The sequence below is a fragment of the Rhagoletis zephyria genome, unplaced genomic scaffold, assembly GCF_001687245.7.
Source record: "Rhagoletis zephyria isolate East Lansing unplaced genomic scaffold, Rhagoletis_zephyria_1.1 Rzeph_scaffold_00052, whole genome shotgun sequence".
In the NCBI taxonomy this organism is placed as follows: Eukaryota; Metazoa; Arthropoda; class Insecta; order Diptera; family Tephritidae; genus Rhagoletis; species Rhagoletis zephyria.
In genome coordinates, this window is record NW_016157136.1 from 263,669 (window position 1) to 288,160 (window position 24,492).

The 24,492-nt window shown below is 38.2% G+C and overlaps 1 protein-coding gene across 7 annotated transcripts; it reads right to left on the minus strand.

The window, feature by feature from the left end:
- Nucleotides 1–518: 518 nt before the first annotated feature.
- Nucleotides 519–24,492, minus strand: LOC108368533 (uncharacterized). Of its 7 annotated transcripts, XM_017623424.1 has the most exons (12): nucleotides 24,304–24,492; nucleotides 17,240–17,330; nucleotides 16,315–17,133; nucleotides 12,016–12,123; nucleotides 7,857–7,944; nucleotides 6,873–7,339; nucleotides 6,081–6,711; nucleotides 4,072–4,600; nucleotides 3,426–3,617; nucleotides 1,532–1,685; nucleotides 1,117–1,342; nucleotides 519–1,009 (listed from the first exon to the last, which is right to left on the minus strand). In XM_017623424.1, exons 3-12 carry the CDS (start codon nucleotides 16,996–16,998, stop codon nucleotides 741–743), a joined length of 3,348 nt encoding a protein of 1,115 aa, XP_017478913.1. In that variant the 5' UTR covers nucleotides 16,999–17,133; nucleotides 17,240–17,330; nucleotides 24,304–24,492; the 3' UTR covers nucleotides 519–740. The 7 variants fall into 7 exon arrangements, with proteins under 7 accessions (XP_017478913.1, XP_017478899.1, XP_017478889.1 ...); XM_017623410.1 differs by lacking the exon at nucleotides 17,240–17,330 and having other exon boundaries at nucleotides 16,315–17,159; nucleotides 24,306–24,492; XM_017623400.1 differs by lacking the exon at nucleotides 17,240–17,330.

A 24,492-nucleotide genomic window follows, 5' to 3' on the forward strand; every position in this document is an offset into this window, starting at 1 on the left:
TTAATTCAAGACCGAAAATGTATTTTATTTAAATTTTTTTGGGAATATAAAAAGAGCTTGGGACGCTTTTTTTTGTAAAAATTAATAAAAAAATATTTTTACAAATTGCTCTAAAAAGAAAAAAAAATTGTTTAAATAATTTTCTAGTTTTTTTGTAAACAAAGAATTTGCATCTATATATAATTTAAAAATGTATTTTGATTTTTTGTAAATAAAGGAATTGCTTCTATATATGATATTATGAAAAAGAAGGACCTTGTTTTTGAAAAATAAACATTTCAGGCAAATTACAAAAAATGAAATAAAAAAATTAATAAAAATTGTATAAATTTTTTTTTCTTTGCACTGTAATTTAGAAAACTAACATTCACTTTCAAAAACAAGAAAAGAACGAAATAAATAAAACAAAGTAAAATAAAAATGAAAAAGTTTAAGAAATTTATAGAAAAGTTTATTTTATAACTAAAATATATAGTTAAACAAAAATCTTTCATAAAAATGCAAAAGATCAAATGCGTCTCAAATATAAATATTTTTAATGAAAATATTAAAAGACTAAAAGATCAAGCAATACTTATGTCCCAAATTTTAACTTGCCTTTGAATTCTCTTTTTCAATATGTTTATATGTATGTATGTAGCTAAATGCAAACTCAACTCTTAACTCTTCCAGTAAAATTCAATACGTTGGCAATACTTTGCTTTCTACTGCCAACTCCCTACTCCTGCTCCGCCACCCCCTTAAGTATCCACATACTCCAGGCGCGCTATCGGCAGCCCCTCTTCGTCCTGCTCAAACACCACCACTTTACGCTTCTTTCGTTTTACTTTGTATTCACCATGCGCCGGACTTGCCGTTGGGTCGATGCTGTTACCGTTATTTAGCGCATTCGTCGCCTTATTTATCATCGTTTCACTGTTTCTAGTATTACCGCTATTCTCACGATCATTGTCTCGTTTCGATTTGACGTTCACTAATGTTTTTATGCGCTCATCATCGCTTTTATTTGCTGTGGATTTTTTATTTACGCCATTACTGTTATTAGTTATTTTGATTTTGGTTTGTTTTATTAATTGTACTTTTTTTCGCTTATGTTTTCCTTCATCAACAACTCACCTGTACTTTGTGATTGCTGTCTTCGTTGTTGCTGTTGTTGTTGCTGCTGCTCCTGTTGTTTTTGTTCTTGCGCAGATTCATTTGGCAACGCTGGTAGATCGCAACGTTGTCTCAAATGTTTATAAACAAGTTCGACGCGCTCGACCAAGCGATTTACATACTTTGTGGCTGTTCGATCGACCACCGAGGGAGCCTTTATGCAATCATTGCCACCGAATTCACAGACCTGTGGAGAAATTAGATATTCGTTAGGGGTGCTAAAGAGGTATTATTTTCTGGAGGATTTTTGGTGAATATTTAATGGGGGTTCTAAGGTAAATGAAAGTCTTGGGCCTGCTTGATACGCCACAAATGCTTTGCAATGAATTTCAAATAAAAAATAATTATCCTTCTTCAATGATTTGTGCCCACTTACCCGATAATGTTGTAGTATACCATCAGTTGGTGGTACATTTAATGATCCCTTTGCTGGCGAAAATTCCCACACAAAATGATTGCCAGCTTCGATGACCGACTCAGGCTTACAAATATATTTAGAACGTTGCTTTTGCGGATGAAGTTTAAGTCGTCTGCAAATGAGTAAACAAAAATGCGGCAGAGTTATAGGCGGCGTCTGAATCGCGAAGCGGTTTGGATGTGTTAGTGAAAATAAATATGTGTTAGTTACACCGACATGACTCTGGCATGCGTCTGAATGACTCAACTGTATGTAGTCGGAAGGCGAGTCAACACGTACACAGATGTCTGGCGAGTCAGAGGCATCGTCTATGGCACCTATTAGCAATTTTTAAAAAGGTGAAATGAGAAAAATATTGTTTTTGCTCGTAGATCACCCTGAAAACGCCTTATTTCTTGCTTTCATTATATTTGGCATATAGCAGGGAAATTCTGGCAACTATCTTGAAAGCTGTATATCGGAAGTGTAAATGAAAGATCTGCTATAGCAATAAGTTTTTTTAATTAAATTAAATTTAGAAAACATATTGTCACTAGACGCGAATAAAGGCGCGAGCTCAAAAGTTGTCCGCGAAAAAATACGCATAAAAAAAATTCAACGAAGAAAGACGCGTAAACTTATTTTTGCGGGGTCAACTATGTTTGCGGGCACAATAGATGGGGTATGATGCCGAAGTGACAGTTCTAGGCCAGGTATAAATCCATGTTTACGTGTCTTTCTTCGCCGTCAACTAGGCTGCTCACCTTTCTTCGCCGAAGTTCTCCTTAAGCGTCTTTTTTCGTCAGACTTTTTACGCGTCTTTTTCGCCTCAAAACACTAGCGCACCTTTATTCATGTCTAGTGATTATATATATATATATTTCTCGTTTTAAAACGATGAAAAGTAATAGATAAAAGAAAATTGTATTAAAAATTGATAAAAAAAATATCAAAATAAAGCAAAAACAAATAAAAAATATTTTCAAACATTTTATGAAATTAAGATAAAAGATTTTTTTTCGTAAATCCATACGGTCTAAAAAATAAATTGGAAAAAGAAAAAAAGTTAAGTATTAAAAAATTAAAATTTATTTGTATAACAAAATTAAAAGAAAGTTTAGTTCAAAAAATGAAAAAATAATATAAAAATTAATAAAATAAGATCCTAAAAATTAAATGAAATAAAAGAATATGTTTTTCTTTTTAAAAGAATAAAATCTTAAATTAAACGTTAAGTAAATTAAAACAATATGAAACTAACGAAAAAAAAACAAATTAAATTAAAAAAATAAATAAAAGCAGCCGGACAAAGGCAGCTTGGCTCATTAAGACTACGGACAATACAGGTGCATGCCCTCAAATTTTAGTTGTTCGTTTCCAAAAGAAGCGGTCTTAACCGAGGCAAAATTTTCACCCATTCTTATCATAAAGTACTTCATATCAAAAATTTCTACACAAATTTGACTTGCATGTAACCTTCAACCTCTGCATTTCCATGAACTTTACTACTCTTAAACCAAACGAGCATTTAATGCAGCTATCGATGAACTTAGATTTATTTTTTTTTTTTTAATAAACGAGATAGCGTTTTCTTCAGAAGGCGCGACGCGACCTTCTCCTTATCAGACAAATAAACTTACTTTAAGTAGTTTGACATTATCTCACTCAATCAACAGGCCGCTCATTTCGGCACGAACCACTGCTGGCATCACGGAAACCACAATTTCCAACACTTAATGCAATTGTTTGTCAGCCATCTTACCAAGTCTTCGATATTAAATTAACCGCGACCCATGCGCTAATGTTCAATAATATTGTCGCTACCTTCAACCATACAAACGTAATCCACTTACACACCTACAAACGTACTCACCTGCGTGTCTTTCGTTGTGTCACCAAGGAAGCGCGCAGTGTAGGGTTTTTGTGGGCGTACGGTTGTTGCTGCTGTGAAGGTTGATTGTGTACTTGCGTCACCAGAGGATCATCGGGGAATTGTAGATAGAAGAAAGCATTTTGAAAGGAGTAAGCGCCAAGATTGCGATAACGGAAGCGATGATTGAGCGAGCTAAACAGCAGCGGTAAAAGCAAATAAGACAAGACAAGACATGACAAGATACAAAATGAACATAAAATACAAGCAAATAAGCAAACGATTTTGAGTTGAGGTTAAGCGGCAAGGCAGGCATAGAACATAGAAGCAATTAGTGCAGATATTACTGTAATGTTATTAGTTGGGCCTTTTGTAGGTATGCACCTACATATGTGCATCAGGCGGTTACTTCTAGAGCCAGCGAAGGCAGCGCACCGGTGCCGTAGGAAGAGCAGCTCACATAGGCAATGCACTGCGCTACACTGCATCCGCCTTATGCCCGCTGCCTCGTACGCAACAAACAGCCTTCATTTCTTCCAACTTCAAGTTTGTAAAACCTGCCTGCCCGCCCTTAATACAGCTCAGCTCAGCTCAGTCCAGCCCAGCCCAGCCAACGCTCTGTTTGTTTGTACAACTTGCTGTTACTTACTTAATTAATTCGTTGAGCGTATCGTTGTGGCGTGGCACAATGAATTCATCCAAATCCACCATCGCTAAATAACGGTAGCGATGCATAGTGCGGTAGAGGCAATCGTTGAGTGCCGCAAACAGACCCTCTGTGCGTATTTCCTTTTGTGAGCGCATACGCAAATTCCATGGCAGGATATTAATCGTTGGCTTAGCATAGTGTATACTTTTGTAACGCTTCACCGGTGGCAATGACGGCGGTAATGGTGGTTTTGGTGGCAGCTGCGGTGGTGGTGGTGGCGGCGGTGGTGGTTGTAATGCACCGGTTACTTCACTTTCAAACGTTGTTGCTGTTGTTGTATGTTGTGTGTTTATGCTGGAAATTGAACCTGTGGCGCCCGCAGTCTGATTGCCACTCAAACTGTTGATTTTGTGGTAGATGCTGTTACCATCGTTGTCGTTCTTATTATTGTTGTTAATGTTGTTGTTGTTATTGTTGTTGTTGTTGTTGTTGTTGTTGTTGTTAAGATTGTAGTAACCACTAAGCACAGCTGCATCGATTATAATTAAGAAATGCAAAGTAAACAAATGCAAAAGAGGTTGAGTTTAATGAGGACTTTAAGGTTGTAATTAAACATTGTAATTTATCTGCGCAAAAGGAGATTTGAGTTCAAAAGTAATTTGTTTTTCTCACAACATCATACATAAAAGAGTTTATTAAACGATTTCATAGCAAAAATATCAAAGTTGAAAAAAGTTATCTAAAATAGCGCGCGTGCCTTGCAGCTGAAGGCTGGTTAGACCGGATGGATCTATTGGCAGCATAGTTGCCAACATGGTGCTTTAAGCACTAGATTTAGTGCGTTTAGAAAACTAAAACGCAAAGAAAAACAAAATGGTTTAGTGTCTAGTGCTCTTTTTTGTGTTTTTTTTTTCTGAACTCAAATTTCTCATAGATAGTTAAAACATGAAACAATGTGAAATATTTAAAGCTGCGGCAGCACTGAATTTACAAGAATCTGCAAATTTAAATGTACTAAAATGCAACCATAATACTTAGCTGAATACTTTTCTTTAAAGATTATAAAGGAGTAGCGGCTATTCAATCGTTATGAGCGAAATATTGTTGTCTTATGAAAAAAGTATCCTTTGATACGAAAAAACTTAGTGCTTTGAGTATGGTAAAACAGTTTTTTTTCCAAGTTTTGGTGCTTTTTGAAACTCAAAAGTTGGCAACACTGTGCTCCCCATAATATGCATAATTTCCACTGTATTATGGAGAACACAGCATTTTGAATCGCTATATCTCCGAAATGGTAATTCCCACGAACAAAAGTGTTATAACAGTTTTTTATGGCGAATTGTATGATCTACACTTTTGTGACATCTATTTTTAACCGATTTCTAAAAAAGGAGGAGGTTATCAGTTCGTCGGAATATATATTTTTTTTTATGTATGTTACCTCATAACTTTGGACCACGTCAACCGATTTCGATAATTCATTCTGCATCGGAAAGGTAGTGTCTCAGAGGTCTGGTTAAGTAATCTGGTTATGATCATGATCAGTCGATCATGAGATATATATATATATATATTTTTTTTTTATATGAGAGTTGAAGTCGGGTTTTTTTTTGCTAAAAATTACTTGTTATGACACACCTTACAGTGGAATCTGATAGAATTTCTAAGTTACAATTTATGAAATGTACAGAATTTCTAAAAATTTTTTCACTTTTTACCTGTTGAAGAAGTATTTAAATGAAATTAACTTTTCCAGACCGCGTATTAAAACACTTTAGTGCATAACATACAACTACAAAGAGTACCTTTTCAGTTTTATTGTTGCATACGTTTCTGAATTTAGAGATTTTTTGTGATAGAAACTTTGCCTAGGAAGTTCTTTTCTTGAACATCCACCAATATTTATTATTTCAAGATTCGGCTTTGTAATATTCGAAAACATTTTTTGTTATTTTATTTGCACACTCTAAACCCAATAACAACAACCATAACTGCCAAAATGAACTTACCATCGACTTTAGCAGCATCCTGCCCCATTATCGACACACCTTTCCCCATCACCTCGGCCAAATCCACATCCCAAGCGCTCGAAGTGTTCGGTATATCACCGTCGATGTAGTGTTGCAACACACAAGTGGCATGCGGTCCCAGAGTGTGATTGTAGAATGTGAAGTGGGCAACGCCCATTAGAGCGTAAAACTCGAGAAACTCCATTAAGTACAGAGCCTGATCATAATTGAAATGGAAGGGTTTCACACAGACGGCGATTTTATCTGGTATTTGCTCATCGGTGGGCAAACCGAACGGCAAATATTGTGCGCCCGCTGGTGACATTGTAGCACGAGTTTGCTGCTGCTGCTGCTGCTGCTGTTGGAGTTGGTGTTGCCTCAGCAACTGCTGTCGCGTGGTAGTTGCATTAGTTTGCGCCGAGTGACTGCTCATATTGGCTGTCAATGGTGGCGTGCGGAGATGCGCAAAGTCTGTGTCCCAATCGGTGTTACGTAATAGCAGCAGATTACCTGGTGGGGCGCGTAAACGTGCCACAATGCTGACATAATGCGGCACTTCCAGCTCGGCGGGACGCACTGGACAAAGCACAAATACGGCGCTGTATTTGAGGTTCCAATTTTCGCGTATAACCTGGAGTAGAAAATACAAGGAGAAAGAGCGAGGACGAGGACGAGGACGAGGACGAGGACGAGGACGAGGACGAGGACGAGGGTTAAAGAATTGGAAATTAAGCCATTTTTGCAAAGCTAAAATGACGCCAATGAGAGTGGTAAAACCAAAGCAAAACTGACCTTTACGCGCGCCATTACAGTTGCTGACGTATAACTCGGCATATGTTGTTGCTGTTGCTGTTGCTGCTTTAGCTGCTGTGTGTGATACCAAAAGCGACACCACACCCGCTCCGGTGTACGTGTCTTGGTTGCGCCTATGACGCGCACCAATTTCGCGCCATCACGTCGATCATAATAGGCCGAAAAGACGAAGAACTTGAAACGTGTGCCGTTGACAACCTGCCAAGCGCCGTCGTTTGGCTGTACGCCAATCGGAAAGTGTGGCAGTGTCTCCTCCACTTTCGCGGGCAATATCTTGCCCCAGGGTATGAGCGGTGTGCCCATGCCGCCCGCGCGTACAACTGCTGGCCCCGGTGCACCGCTATCCACAGCATTAGCGCCAGCACCGCCACGTGGTGGCATGGCGGAAGCACTGCCGGAATTGAGTAGTACACCCGCCACGCGTCCGTTTGCATCGCTATCGGCATCTGTGTGCACATGAGTGAATGAATAAATGAAGAAGTAAATTGAATAATCAAATACGAGTAGTGGGGTGTGGACTGTTGAAGGGATGACTGCTGTTGGGATACTAAGTATGTGTGTGCATGTGAATTGAGTAAAGGCTGAATTTTATCGGCGAACATGCATCGTTCTCTAAGCCGCTAGCCATCGGATGCAATTAGAAATGTGACCGAAATGCGCAATATCCGTTTTCACAATGGCATTATTTTGACTATCCATACACAGAGTTGCACATACACACATGCATATGTACATACATAGTACTTAATGAACACATGCAGTGCTTTGGCACAGCCTTGACAATAAGAGCCCTTCAAATTATAGAAAGGATTTTTTTGCGGCGCCTTTCTTTTCTTCACATAATTGCCAATATTTTTTCTCGGTTTTTTATTTGTTTCCTAGCACAGATGCATACATGTACATATGTTTGTATGTTTTGTCAGATGCATACATAAGTTTTTTAATTTTCAGTTATTGACTCACCTTGAATTTTTAATTTATTATCACGAAACTGTACAAATCCTAATTTACTATCACTCAATAGGCTTTCATCCAGTAAATCATAGTCATCCTGCAAAAAGAGAATGTTAATAGGAGTTAGTGATGTGCTGAATTGTCGGTACCCAATACTCGGTACTCAAGACTTCCTTTTCGGTACACGATACCGATTCTTTACATTAAACCTTCGCCATTATATCTATTTTAAGTTTAGGAAAAAATAATTTCATTGCTATTTTATGTGATTATCGCAAAAAAAAAAATTATTTTGTCAGTTTTCACCTTAGCAGATGCAGGGTTCAAGAAAAATGCTTTGACGGATGAAGAAGCCCTTCAGGCATACAAAGATAATATCGTCCGATTCATGTAGAACAAAAATGCTTCAAACAAATAAGACCAACATACGTAAATTAATAAATAAATGAAATATATAATATAATAAATACATTTTTTACTTGAATCAGCATTAAAAGATCTATTGGCCCCTACATTCGGCTTTTGATGGGCGAGTCTCCCCTGAACCGTTTTCTTTTTCATATGTTTGGCCTTTGTGCGTTTTTACTAGAAACCTAAATATTTCGGTACCGAGTATCGATCAATACTAAAAAGTATCAACTAAGCAAATCACTAATAGGAATTATTATTTTCAGTATATCCATAGGCAGTATATAACGTCGGTAACAATGTTTAACTGGGGATTAGCGTTAACCAGAGATGGTGAAAACGGCCCTAAATATTACTGCTGCAAATCGAACACTTATACAATATATATGAATATAGTTTTCGTTTCATATTAATGTGGGAAATATTTGTTTTAAATAAATTTTGGAAATCTGGTAAGTCTCTTACAAAATACTTTTAAAATGATTTTATGCCCACAAATATGTAAGATAGCTGCACGTTAAACTGGACTTTCAAAACATTTCATAGAAAAGGCGTTTTTTAAGTTCTCCCATCTGACACCGGTACTGTAATGTTTTATTAAACCTCAAATTAAATTAAACTGGAACTTTTAAGCTGGTGACAACCGTGTTCAAAAGTATTTTGTAAATAAAGTTTTCTTAAAGCACTCTCAGCATGGGTAGCTTAGAAATTAAGCTTATGCAAATCTCTTTCGTTTGACATCCATACAGTGTTGCCAGACCTTTTTTCAAAAGACTGTAACTAATCTCCAGTTTCACCAATCAATTTGAAAATTTATCAGATTGTTAAAAGTTTAAATGACAAATTTTCCGAAGAAAATTGTGTATTTTCTAAATAGAATCAAATACAAATACATATAGAAAGAAGAAATCCTAACCCTAATTTATTTTACGACGTTACTTACATAAACTAAAACGCTAAATATTTACTATACTGACATGTTACGCCCGCCTCAGCTCACTTATTATTCATTAATTACTGATTTGAATAAAAGCTGTAGCGGTTCACATTGCTGCGAATTAAGTACAGGAAATATTTAAGAAGCACACCTTCCCACCTAAGTAAAAAAATACATAAATGTGTTAATAAGCCTTTCCAATAAAGAAGGAAAAAAAGTATGAATTAAAAGGAAATCAGCTTTTGTAAAATGCATTCACTTAACTCAACATTTTGGCATTCGCAATTTTTATTAATAAATGCAAATCCATTTACCCTCAAACGAAGAGGAGAAGCAGTAGAAAGCACAATACGACCAAGTTAAGCAAAACCAAAAAAAGGAAAATATAAAATATGTAAGTGAGCAACAAAAAGTTTTGCTATTCCGCTATAAGTATACATAAATACCTATAGGCATACAGACAACCAATCTCATAAACCCACCCACAGTTTTACCTCACCTGCACAGGTCAGACGGGTTCATGGCGCGCGGGTGAGGTGATACCGAGTGGAGTGCAGAGATCTCAACTAACAGGTGAAGCTGGTGTAAAGCATAAAAACAAAAGGCAAAAACAAAAAATTACAAAATCACAAAAGCAACAACTAAAACGCATTGCGAAATTCTGCAACTGTTGTTGAATTATGACTTTGCATAATTTTTAACGCCGTTGTGGCGCTTTACCCGCTCTTTTGCAGAGTTGTTGTTTTCCATTTTGCGCAACTCTATTTTTTACCAACGAAAAAGGGATGGAACTTGCTGCATTGTAACTTTGTCGGGCTTAACTTTTGCTGTTGTTGCAGCGAATTTTAATTTTGTTCAACTGCAATGTTCGTACTTAAAGCCTTTTACATGCACACTTATACACTTATATAAATGCAAATGGGTCAATCCATGTCAAATCGACTAACGGTGGGAGTGGATAATTTTTAATTTGGCTGAATTTTGGACAGAACTCAACAACTATTACCTATGGCTACAAAAATCGTTTTGGTCTCGTTTTAAAGGTGGAGCAATTTAAAAAAAAATATAGAAAAAAAAATTCAAACATAGAGAGAATTACAGAAATTTGCAGCACTTGTAAAAAATTTCCGCTAGTTATTTTTTATATACAATACCTTTAACTGATCTTAATAGATCCTAATTGAAAGATCTGCTAACGAGCAGGTCTGAGCGTTAATTTAAAGTACATACATTCTTCTTTTTAATACAATAACAACTAATAAATGAGAGGAAATTAGATAAAAAATAAATACATAAAATGAAATTAAAACAAAAATGTTTTTAAAAATTAAATGAATAAAATTTTTTTTCTTTCTTAAAGAATAAAATGTAAAAACTAAATTAGAAAAGGAACAAATTTAATCAACGCAGAAAATGATGCTAAAAAAATATTTTTATTTTTCAAACATTATCTAAAAATTAAAAGAACATAAAACTAAAAATGGCAAACAAATAAAATAAGAGCCTTACAATTAAATGAAATACAAAATATATATAAAAATTAAGAGCAAACGAAATTAACAAAAGAACAACAACATAAATTAGAAAAAAAAAACAATTAATAAAACAAATTAAAAGAAAAAATAAAAGAAAAGTAAATGAAATTATAGAAAATATATATTTTTCGTTATTAAACAATACATTCTAAAAATTAAAAGACAGTTAAAAAAAAATTTTCAAAAGAAAAATTTAATTAGATCCTAAAATTTTAACGAAATAAAAAAATACCTTCTTAAAACAATAATCTCGAAAAATTAAAAAAAAACAATAAAAAAAAACATTACATTAAAGAAGAAAAAATACATCAAATAAGTTTCTCAGAATTAAATAAAATGAAAAATATATATCATTCTTTTTAAAATAATAAAATCTAAAAATTAAAAGAAAATTAAACTAAAAAAAGAATCAAATTTTAATTTCAAAACAAAAAAATAAAGTGAGTTCCGAAAAATTTCAATTAAATAACAGCCAAAAAAGTAACAAAAAATCAATTAAAAAAGAAAAAAAACTAAATTTATAAAGGAAAAACAAATAAATTAGGTTTCTAAGAATTAAATGAAATTAAAAAATATATATTTTTTCTTTTGGAAGCAATAAAACCAAAAAATAAAAGAAAATTAAATTAAAAAAGAAAACAATATACATTAAAAAAGGAAGAAAAAATACGCCGCTCGAAGACTCGTACTCGGATCTCTCCAACGGCAGCCTCTGCGACTGTTGGAGCGACGCGAGCTAAATGACACATATGTACAAGTGCTTTCTCTCAAAATAGCTTTTGACCACGAGAGAGCTTTCTTTCTAATACAAAAGTGTTTCGCACTATCTTGCCATCTGTCTTTCATTTGTCTAACGAAAGACTTTACTATCTTAGCCAGAATTGTCATGTAAAATTGTTTAACATAACTTTATTTAGAATTTGGAAAAATATTTTTTTTTTCAAAGTTAAAATTGCATATCTTAAAAAAAGCAACTTCTTGAAAACTTCTGCATATTTTAAGATCAGAAAGAAGTGATCTATGTAAAAATTTAGCCTAAATCAAAAGTGGTCGATTCTAAACATTGGTTGATTTGACATGGATTGACCCATGTACAAACGTATATATTCCTATATTCATGCATGCTGGTTACTCCTACACTTGCACTGTTTGTGCCGCATTTGCTTATGCCAGATTGTATTTCTAATATTGGCCCTTTTCCATCTGCTGGCCGTTTTAAAATCTACTACATACATAGATATTTGTTTTCGTTTAACCACAGCAACAAAAATATGCAGCAAAAACTTACCTTCACATTATCATAATCCGGCATTGAGTCACTCGAACGTGAGCCATAGTTATTGCCATGGCGTACTGCCATCATCCCTGTGGGCGAACGGTCGTCGATCATGAACAGCTTTTGCAGCAATAAAAAAGCGGCGCCAGTAACCGGGAGAGAAGGATGGGCGTGTGTATGATGTAGAGAGAAAGTAGAAAAAAATTGCAGCATTATTTTACAATTAAAATGTAATGTTGTTTTATGCTGCTTTTTTTGGCCAAATGCGGAGCGCGCTAATGCTTTAAAAAGTCATAATTAAATAAAAATATCAGAAATGAAAATGACATATGACTTAAGTAATGGAAGATAAGACCGTAGCCGTTAAACTAATATTACGATATAATTTCTGGCCAACGCATTTTACTGATAAAGTTGTGTGAGACTTACACGCTTTCAATGAAATTTGAATTAATTATTATTTTTTGTATTAAATTACTAACTTTGCCAGCGGCAATGTGGCAACTCTCTTATAAAATGCTTTCCAAATAGTTTGGTATAAATACGAAAGTAAGATACCTCGACATTATATTTATAACTAATTAACTAAGTTAAATTTGAATTTTAAAAACAGGTAAATAGCAACTCTCTCCAAAAATATTTAAAAAAAATCTGTTAAAAATATTTTTGAAACAAAGCTTACTTAAACCTCTCGTTTCACACTCATTTAAAATTCTTATCTCCTTTAAATTGTCAACTAGTAAATTGATTTAGAATAACAAAACAGGTGGCAGTCCCATTCAAAACTATTTTCATAACGGAAGTTTTTAAAACTTTATCGTTTGATGCCCATACTAAGACACGTTTTTAAAAATGTTTTCGAAATAAAGCTTACTTAAACCTTTCTCGCTTGAAACCCATCTTAAAAACCATACGTACCTCTATAACCTTGTCCATTAAAGTGATTTTAAATTACGGAAATTGATTTTGTACTACTGAATTACTCAAAAATATAAATAGAGAAATTAAATTGATTTTCACTTTTTGAGTAGGCGACAACCCTATTCAAAAATATTTTCGAAATAAATACATATCTCACTTAACTTGCCAAATATATTGATTTGGAATTACTGAAAAGGTGGCACCCATACAAAAATATTTTCAAGATGGAAGTTTTTAAACCTTTATCGTTTGATATTCATACCAAAATATGCCACTTAACTTCTTGATTAAATAGATTAGGAATTTCTAGACACATGGCAACCCTCTTCAAAAATATAAATAGAGATATTAATTCTTCCTAAACATTTTTCGATTGGTATTTAAGTAAGCATTTGTATGTATTAAAAGGTTTCGCTAAACTTACTGCAGCCGGTAACCGTCTTAAAAAATACTTTGGACAGCTTTCTGAAAATTCTCGCGTAAAAGGTTATAGCAAATGTACTAATTAAATTGATTTTAACTTTTTGAGCAGCCGACAACCCTTTCAAGAATATTTTCGAAATATATTTTTTTTTTGATATTCTCGCGTTTGGCACCCATATTTAAGTACTTCATGTAACTTGTTAATTAAATTGTTTTTAAATTTCCAAACAGATGGCAACCCTCAGAAAAAATTAAAATTAATAAACTTTTTTTCGATTGATACTTAAGCATATATATGGATGTGTTAAAAGGTTTCAATAAACTTATTAATTAAATAGGTTTTAACTTTTTGAGCAGGTGGCAACCCTCTTCAAAAATATTTCCGAAATAAAGCGTTCTTAAACCTCTCGCTTAATAGGCTGCAGTAATCTTACTAATTAATTTGATTTTAACTTTTTGAGCAGGAGGCAATTTTCTTCAAAAAATGTTTTCGTAATAAAGCCTTCTTAAACCTCTTCAATATTTTATTTAACTTCTTAATTAAATTGATTTTGCATTTCTGTACAGATGGCTACTCTCTTCAAAAATATTTTCGAAATACGTCTTTCTCGTTCGGTACCCATATTAAAGTAACTTGTTATATGTCCAAGAATTATAGAATACAAGATTGCGCCCAACAAAAAGGATTTTGGAGAATAATTTTTGTGTGACGTCACACTGGTGCAATTGCGAGAGATAAATAGCAAAATGCGAGCGAGAATGCAAGAATAAGAAGAAATTTTGCAAGAAAAACGTAAAAAAAATTCAAGTGTCACACAAACAGCGATTCTGTAAAATTTACTGAGAGCGGAATAGCGGTACGGGAAAGGCGCCACCTTTGTTCTCTACATCGCGCAATATGTCAATGCAGGTTTATAGCCAGTTAGCGGGAAAGAGAAACAAACATACTCACACACTCATTCACTCATTAATTCACTCATTAATTCATTCACAAACTTTCACATTTGTGCTCTTTTTTTACAAAAAACTTTAGAAAACCGTAGTATAAAGCGTAGCAAATTCCTTAAAAACTGCATACTGCCTTAAGGAAATTCGACTCAAGAAAGTTTCTTAGCCATTTCTTGTACGTCATTTTATATGGAGTTTTTGCTTTTCTTGAGATCTCCGAACGGGCCTTATAGGTAGAATTAAGACTAAAATTCATCTTTGTTTTATGTGAAGAGCGAAGAACAAAAACTTCGCAGTTGATACCCGAGGCGATAGTAAAAGCCATAACTAAGATCGGAGTCGAAAGACACATAGTTAGACATGGTCCGCAACAGAACTCTTGCAGCGGTGTGCGGCAATGCGTTCCTCCAGCGAAGGATGAGTAGAAGAGGTACTCCGAAGGTTGCGTTCTCTGCATTGTCATAGGAAAGCTACTGGGTATTCTGTTTGATTCTACTATGTAGGCATACTTAAACTTGGTAACCAATTGGTCTGCTAGCTAATATTAATCTTGCTATCCTTGTTAATAATTATGAAAAGACCAAGTTCTGGAAGATCGTTGGCATAAAGCTTTTATGTTAGTCAAATATTGAGGAACAGGTAAAAATTTTCCGTTGTTTTATGCTGCTGAAAAAAGCGCCCTCTAAAGGAGTGTTGCAGCTTCGAAGCAGAAGTTCGAAGATGGATGGCACGAGCTGGTGAATGGTGTGTTCTGTTAGGAACTCTCTGTTTAGGCAGGCGTGTTAATGCAACGTATGTATTTCCTAGTAACTACAAAGGAGACTGTCAAGTGACTACTTGGCAGTGTTAAACTAATTACTTAGAAGGGTAAACACGTAGTCTGACAGCAAAGCGGTAATCAAGGCTATACGACTGCTCATGGTATGCTGGAAACTGGTTGTAAAACGACGGTCTCTCGATCGAATCGGATAGCTGCTAGAGCACAGTGGTGTTCAGGAAAGTGAATGCCTGATGAATTGGCTAGGTACTGCATCTTTGGGATCTTGCAAGGATTAGCTTAGGAGCGCCTTTGGCAAACTTTGGACTGCTTCTGGACAAGTGGACTTATAGTCAGCTCAGCGAATGCTATCCAAAGCTGCAAAGCGCTTCTAACGTCATTCGATCGCGTTCGATAGAAGAGAGAACCTTCTGGCTGACTAGGCGCTATATCTAGCTTCTGACTGTCACTGTTAGGAACCGATACGGTAAGGCTTATAATTTCGGATCCCTATTGATTCAGATTTTTGGCATTTGCTTCTCAGTTGCCCTGTTTTCGCAAAAATTAAGTCTTAAACATCTCCGCTCATATTTCATCAAGACACCCAAGTAACTCTCGGGAGTTAACATCAGCTGCCAGCGGAACTGCATTTAAACAGATTAAACGCCAACCTGAGACTTTACAAATCTCTCGCCTTACTGGTCCCATCGTGAAAACATGCATAATGAAGATGGAAGCTTATTTTTTACAGTTTTCTGTCAAGCCGGTTTTAGAGCGCCCTAATCTCAATACTAACGTGTGAAGGTATATAGCAATATAGCGCAATGTCCAACAGGCTTTTTGGAGCCTCTCAAATTCTATTCGGAAGATACTGAAATTATAATAAGTCATAAGAAAGTAAATCATTGCCCAGCATTAAGCTTAGTATCCAGCTCTTAAGAAAAGCAAAAACTCCATATAAAATGACGTTCAAGAAATGGCTAAGAAAATTTCTTGAGTAAAATTTCCTTAAGGCAGTACGCAGTTCTTAAGAAATTTACTACGCTTTCTACTACGGTTTTCTAAAGTTTTTTGTGAAAAAAGAGCACAAGGCAACCCAGGTTTGCAACAGAAATATATGCCCGTTCCATTATTTCTTGAGGAAAGAGTGCGTCCTTGAAAATTTTTCTGAGGTAGGGCGTTCCAAAACGAGATAGAGAAATCTTCCTCTCAGCCGACGATATGTATGTAGATATATTTTCTTTATTCACAAATTGACTCACCTCCATCAGCACGATCAATCCGAAGATGGCAAAGAATGCAATGACAATGAGGAAACTCATGCCCGCACGTTCACGTGAACCCCAGTTCGGTTTTTTGCCGCCACGTTTCGAAGATGCGCCACTTAATCTGCTGCCACCGCCACCATCACTTCCACCTACACCTACACCACCACCACCACCACCGCCGCCACAACTTCGACCGACTACATGTGCATGCGTATGTAGTCCATGATGGTGGTGGTGGTGATGCTGATGTTGGTGGCCATATTTATGGTAAAGTCCATAAACTCCATCATTATCATCATCCTCATCGACAGCGCGACTTGTTAGCAGTGCATTCGTTGAATTTGTTGAGTAAAGCGATTGCATTGAAGAGTGCGTGCTTTCGTGTGCAGCTGAGCGTTTAAATGAATTTTTTGCGCTGCTCAATTTCAATGGTGCTGAGGTGTGTTGATGTTGATGTTTTTCTGTTTGCTGTTTTTGTAGTTGAAAAGATTTATAGTCAAGATTCTGTGGGATGTTACTGGATGCGGTGGCCTTTGTTGGAGTAACGGAAGCCGAGATATCCATTGTGGCGGCACTACTAGATGTTAGTAGCGTTGAACTTGCGGGGGAGAGTGAGGTGTTGGAGCCCCCCTTGGTAAGTGTTCGCTTACGTTGTGGGGGGCTCCATTTGAAGGGCATATTTTCCTTATATTGTTTGCCACTTTATGAGATGGAAAGAACACGTTCTTTTTTCTTTTGTTTGATGCACTTCAATTATTATTTTTAGATTGAATGTTGGTTGCACTTTGTGTTACACGATTCCAAATTTGTTGCCTAAGATACCAAAATAATGAAAAATGCTGGAAAAACAATTATATATAGTATAGTTTTACTATATACATAGTGTTATATTTTGGCATGCCATAAAAAAGTACAATACCCGGGCATATACGAGGTTTAGTTACGAATTCCCGATATTTTTTTTTTGCTGTTTCACAGTGCAACTTCACAAAAAGTCCGTAAAGTCCAAGCTGGATCATTTAAAAGGTTCAGTATTTTCGAAAATTTCACTTCACTTCAACTGTGGGCCTCTCTAACTCTAACCAGCAAAATGTTCAACGCAAATTTCAACTCGGACTTTTAATTTACTCTTCCGATCTTTCTAGCCATTGTCTACATATTTCTCTGTGTCTTAAGGAACTCTGGCCTGGTTATTAGCACAGGAAATGGGATAATGTTTAATCGCTGCTATCCAAGCAGCAGCTGTGGCATTTTATTTTGTAAGGAGGTCCTATTCTCTAAGCACACTTTCCTGACAGTCAATGACCGGAGATAGTTGCTACAATTCTAAACACTTCTAAACTTGGCCTACTTAGCAGATCCACTGTTCTTTTCCTTCTACAGTGAGACCAAATTTCGCATGCTATCTTATAAGTCTGGATCTCTGACCACCTTTTCTTTGCCTGTTGCAGAAATTGCAAGTGTATTTCTGTTTGGTTTGTATTTGTTTCAGAGGGTATCCCAGTACAAACGCTACAGATCCCTCCAAACACGTTCCCGCCCTGGCTAATTCGTCCACTCTCTAGTAGTCTTCTACATTCCCATGGCTAGGAACCATGCGAAAAGAGATGGGCATTGACTGAGTCATAAAGCATGGCTCCATTTTGAATCCCATGACAAGCTTAGACTTGGTTTCATTAGATGATGGCTAGGCAGTGCTGCTTGCTTATCCTTCTCTTTATGGTAACGCTATTATTTAGTATCCTACATATATCCAGAACTTTAGCTGGGAATATGCTAGCGTCCCAGGGACGTCTGCATATGGGCGCCTGTCTTGAGCAAGCGGCTCAATATATAAATTAGCATCCCCAAAACTCTCGTAGCAATGAGTTGTTCGCTGGACTTGGCGATTCGCAAAGTATAAAGCACTACCATTGAACGGATCAAAAGTGCCTCGGATAATTTATAGAGGGTTCATAAAATAGATGGCTGTATTTCGCTAGAACATAAGGTTAACAGACTAACGAACATAACGACCGACGCCTTTAACTACAGCTGACCTGAGACCAAGCCAAAAAGAACGACCAAAACCAAGTGGTGGTCAAGGGAGCTCTCAGCACTCCGGAAAGAGGTGCGTAAACTCTTCAATAAGGCCAAGCGTACGGGAAGCTGGTATGAGTATGCAACTAAACTAACGATCTACTAAAAGGAGATTAGGAAGGTGAATAGAGATAGTTTTAGAACCTTCTGTGAAGGTGTCTCGGATACCCCAGCAGCTGCGAGGCTACACAAAGTTCTAGCCAGAGGAACGATGGAAACGGAACTTGCGCTAAAATGCAGTGACGTCACCTACACTAGAAGTACAGAAGAGAGGGTTACCACTCTGCTTGAGGCACACTTCCCGGAGGTCACACCCATAGAACTGGAGCTGGAGGTCGGACGGACCAGGCCGTGCCCATCTGATTGGAAACTTGCCAGAGGTATATTCACCGAAAATGCAGTCGGGTGGGCGCTGGGCTGATTTGAGCGATTTAAAGCCCCAGGGGTGGATGGTGTCCGGCCAGTCATGCTGCAACAGGGTGGTGCGAACTAATACCGCACCTGGTGGACATAATGAGAAGCCGCCTTGCGGAAGCTTACATTCCACAGTTGTATCGAAGGGCCCGAGTAATCTTTATCCCGAATGGGGGTAAAAGGGATTATTCGCTAGCGACGTCGTTCAGACTAATAAGTCTAACCTCCTTTGTTTTGAAAGCAATGGAAAAGATAGTGGACAACTATATTAGATCTAACATTCCGAAAGTGACACCCCTGCACCCCAGTCAGCATCCATACAGAGCTCAATGGTCCGCGGACATAGCCGTGTAGCAACTGACAACTGAAAGTCCGGAGGCCTTTGATTGTGGAGAAATAGTTATCTGTACTTTTCTCGATCTAGAGGGAGCGTTTGACAATACGTCTCAATTTGGGGTGCGCAGGGCACTGGATAGAAGGACGTAGGGAACAGAGTGGTACAACTACAAACAAAAAAGGGCTGTCCTTGAGGGAGGGGGTGATATCCCCGCTTCTGTGAAGCCTAGTAGTGGTTGAACTCCTTCAGCTTCTCTATGGTAATGGTATCCGCTGACAAGGCTATGTGGACGACATAGTAGTCATTGCCAGAGGAAAGTTTGAGAACACCCGCTGCGACATTGTTCAAAAGGGCTTACGATTAAAAAAGGAATGGTGTGCCAAAACCGCCATCGTTCCGTTTGCCAGGAAAGAGAACCCTACCGGGCATCAGGAACATTATCTGGAATGAGCTCGTGACCAACATCGTCAGCGAAGTGCAGTACTTTTTGTGGATGCGACCACATCCAAGTCCACGAAAGCTTTAATGGTGTGCAAGCGTCTATCGAGAAAGTCCTGGTCATGTAGCCCCAAGATCCTAAGATGGCAATACAGCATCATAGTACAGCCAATAATAACTTGTGGAGCTGGGTTTCAACAACCACTCTGGCTACGGTAAGACAATTGCTCGCTAAGCTGCAAAGACTGACATGTGTATGCATAACGGGAGCTATGCGCAGACCTCCGAAGAATATAGAATAAAGAACTGTACAAGCTATATATGTACATAGTGAAATGCACCAAGCTCAGCTAATGCTGTTTCGCTGAGTTGAGACTAAATGTAGGAAGATATTCGTTGAGTTGGGTTGAATGGGCATATAACGATGAAGTTGGTGTCATGTAAGAAACCATCACATGCTAGACAATCATACGTTAGGTTCGTTGAGGTCTAGTCTTGATAGGTAAATGTTTAACCAGCTAACGTATTTAGATGGTAATCGTACCAGAGTAATGCCGTTCTCTGTTTTTTAGCTGGAGCTCTTGCTATATAATTGGTGGGGATTGAACTCCGTTATGACTATATTAACGGGGCGGGAATGTGTGAAGTCAGTAATGGTGTCCTGGTAAATTTCGTTGGTTACCAGTCTATACCGTGTCGCGTCCTGTGGTAGAAGTACATTGTTCTAGAGCTCGCCCTTCAGTTCACAGAGATGCCTTACTACGCGTTTGGGTAGATTTAAGCAAATTCCTATTCAGGCGCTCACGTAGCAACCGACGAGGAGCTGTTTGTATGATGTTGTGCTTCTTTTCTGGGAGCAACCGCGCCTTACTAAATATGAAGGTTATGTTACGGCGAGATAAGTAATCAATCTGTGGTTGTCCGTGGTTGTGGCTAGTCTCGAGCTTCATTCACTGCGTCGTATTCACTCCCGATGAACACACAGGTGCTGCATAGTTTAGAACCATCCGGGCAATTGCCTTGTAGGTGTGTTGCCAACTACGTTTCTTTGGTTCTGCCCCGAATGCTGCAAGCGATTTGAGGACATTGTTGCGGCTACGTAAGTATTTAAAGTAAGTGAGTATGTGCGGAATAGTTTTCGGGTCGTCCATAGTTACAACTGGTCTCTCTTGAAGTCACCGGACTAGATTAGCAGCGTTACTCGATCTCACCGGGGTTTTAGCCCGCTTCCGGTATTTGGAAATGTGCATGTCGAATGGTTTTAGGAACGGGCGTAGTATAAATGGTTGAATATTGAGGGTGTGATACGGGGTTGGTTGGTTGTAGTGCTTCATCGATGATCCAATTAGCGCGTTTTCAGCATTTTGATGCACTTTCATGGGAGTCAAACCATCTTCATTCCCTGATGAATTTGCCGATGTCACCTATATTAGATCCTGATATATCTGCTAGTTTTGTTTGTATGTGACTACCTAGTGCTTTATGCCTAATAGCCGCTAGACCCGGGCATTCACAAAAGAGATGCTGAACGCTTAACTCGCTACCCTCCATTTAACAGCTGCAGAAAGCTCTATTGTATGAGAGTCCCATTCTTTCTGCATGTTTGCCTATGCACCAGGGCTCCATAATGGTTGCTACAATTCTAAATACTTCTGACATTGGTCTATTTAGCTGTTCAGTGTTCTCTAGCTATTTTGCAAGTCCATATGTCGAACCACCTTCTCTTTCCTAGTCCAAGGAAATGCAAACTAATTTCGCTTTGAACGACTCCAAAAGGGGCATCCCAGTGAAAAAGCCTCGGATTCTTCCAAGTAGACGTCTGCCTTCGCCAATTCATCGGCCTTCTCATTGCCTTCAATGTTCCTATGGCCTGAAACCTAAACAAAAGAGACGCTTATTGACGCAGCCACTGAGCATAATTCCGTTTTACAGTTCTGGGCTAGCTGGGATTTGATGATGCTATGGCTAACAGAGCCGTTTGGCTGTCAGACTATATTGTTGCTTTCTTATATCCACCGATGGCACTGAGGAGTGTCAGCAAATATGTCCTATGGGAGTGGACATTTCGGCGAGCAAGACGGTGCCAATGCTACTTAAGGGGAAACTGTCCTTGGTGAAGTACACCAGTGGTTCGTGTTAACGAGGTCAGTCTTCGGTGTGTGATTTGAGGCCGAACCTGGGTATACGCATGAACTTTTATCCCCACCTGATGCACCGAAAACAGCGCCTGGTCGGTGTTGTTGGACAGGTACGCTGCATCCTCAGCTGCTGTTCCTACCATTTATCAGGACCTATACGTGGCTTGTACCAGTTTTGGCCCCGCTATTTGGTACTTGACAGCTATATCGATTATGGCCCGCCAGAAAGTTCTGTCACGCCAAAGAACATTATTGCTGGCTTGACTACCGGTGTGTCGCACTGTTTCGACATACGAATTGCAGGTACTGATGTGGGCGCTTCCTCAGCTCAACTATGATCTTCTGGTAGAGAAGGGGTTATGGGCATTCCACCCTTGACGGAGTGAATCTCGGACGGTGACAGGGAGAGGGGCTATACCAGTTGCTGGAGGACAGAATCTTCATTATGTGGCAGGACACACATACCGGTTCATTCCGAGTGTTGGGTTTGTGAAATTGAATCCGGACTTCGGGATTTGTCTGATATTGGGGTTTCTCATAAATTGGCACGGATTTCTTAATGCATTCGTTCATAAAAGGAACCTCCACGATTCCGAGAGGTGTGAGGGTGGAGTGAAAACCAAAGATTCAATTACAAACGTGCTCTGTGAATGCCCGTTGGACTCGGATGTGGGAAATCTCGACAGCATGGGGGTAAAATGAACGGATGGACGGTACGACTTCGGTAGTGTCGTCACGCGTTAGACAGCGACTAACAAGGAGGGCTTTGCGTGTGTCACCCCTCCAGAGTGGTATGGTAACTCAACTGGTTGTGACTTCGGCCACCAGGTGTGACCGGAGATTCAAATCTGGTATCACGTTGAGTAGAAGTCCTTAGAGCATGTTTTAACCTGCTCATGCGACACGGCCGTTCGGAAGTATCGTGGTGGTTGTGGTTTAACACCCAAATGAGGTTAAAGTTGATATTGTCGGCTCGATGTGGAGTTGCTTTGCAACCGGCTGCCGGACTCAAAGTAGGACAGAGGCTTAGATAGACCTCTATCGAGGTGATTAGGTTTCCATTCTACAGTGACGATTGTTGCCGCTAATGCTACCTTTTCGGGGCGCTAATGAACGCATCGATTTGATCCGCTGTGCTTTTGAGTACCGTGGGATTAAGTCGCCATCAGCAGGTTCCTACAATCAACATCTACAGATGCCGCGGCGCAACTGATACGCCATCAACGTGAATTCCCAGCTGTAATATAATCTCTTTCGTCCAGATGGTAAAAATGGTTGCTAAATATTTCGTAGGGGAGAAGACTAGACTCCTTGCAGTGAAGGTTTCATAATATTCTAGGTGATAACGCCGGACGCCGACATCGAACAATCAGCAGCTTATTAGATAATTGAAACTGGCGTCGCTTAGTTAGCTTACCATACTAAATAGAAACAAAGTAATCAGCCAACCTTGCTCTACTGGAATGACAAATAATTTCCGGAATGCTGAAGAACTTAAGCTGTTTACCCCGAAAGCAATTACCAACTTACCTATACATATACGCATACTAAGTAACCATAGCAAATCATAAACAATAGCCGCATTGAAGTATCGAAATAATTGCATGCCATTCACCCTAAACTTAACTGCCCCCACAACGCGCCACTCCACAGTGACAAACCGCCTTACCTACCAACGCAATCAACAAAACCAACTGTTGCCATTTCAAACGCCAGCAGAAAAGTGTCAAGTATCCACGGTGCGAAAAAAAAAACAAACAAAATAATGCACGATTCATGTAAACAAAAAGTGCCGACATAGCAACTTTGTAGGCAAATAGAGGAAAAGTGCCTTCGCAGGGCTTAAAAAGGAGGCCCACCCAAAAAAAAGGACGCATGTAGTTAAAATCGTCTAAGGCGCTACGCAAAAAATAAAAATGATTGAAAAACTACAGGTGTAAACAAAAATATCGTGTTGCTTCGCTGCAATTACAAACGTCAAACCAACAACACAAACAACAGCAACAGCGTCAAGTCAACAAGTAAAGGAAGGGAGCCACCAACAACAACAACCACTCATAACAATAAAGTGTCAAAGTCAACTGTTGTCGCCTGCCTGCTGAGAAAGGCTGGCCAGGCCAACAAGAGGATGGAAGTGGTTGGTAGGCGGGTCGGCTTTGTTTTGAATAGCAAAATGCCGCGCCGCCATGCCGCCTATTTAGTCCTTGGAGAGCAAGCAAAAGAGAGCGGCACAGCTGTGCGAGAGCGTCGCGCCAAAGGCTATGCGCTGTTTGTGAATCAGCATAGATTTCGCTTTGCCTGTCGAAGTCTTTTGGGAAAAATCAATAGGCGGCGCCAAATGTGATTGAAAAATGCACTGATTTGAGTGTATTATATAAATATAAAGCGCTAATTAAGCTGATTTCCTGCATTTCGTTGCTGTGAGCAATGCTTTTGAATTGCTTAAAAGACTAGAATTCGTTTATTTAACTTCGCTGTCTTCAATTAGCTTCGGTGCAGCTGCGTGTCCTTGCAGCAGGCACTTATTCTGGCAGAGTTTTCACTGCTTTACTTTCGCCAAAAATACTAACTACACACACTTTCAATTCACTGAACTTCCATTTATGCTTTTGTCGTTGGTTTAATTTTGATTTTACTACTTTTTTGTATAAAATTTTCAAATTATGAGCACTTTTAAAATTTCAATTTTCACTTCCGCGTTTTGTTTCCTTGTGCTCTGTCTATTTGGAATTTTCGTTTATGGTTGGCCTTTGCACCTGTTTTCAT

Coding starts and splice junctions, on each gene's coding strand:
- LOC108368533 (XM_017623410.1), bottom strand. CDS start 16,998: ATGCCCTTCAAATGGAGCCCCCCACAACGTAAGCGAACACTTACCAAG. Junction 1,686..3,425: donor ACACAACGAAAGACACGCAG/GTGAGTACGTTT, acceptor ACTCATTTGCAG/ACGACTTAAACTTCATCCGC. Junction 1,343..1,531: donor GTATACTACAACATTATCGG/GTAAGTGGGCAC, acceptor ATTTCTCCACAG/GTCTGTGAATTCGGTGGCAA.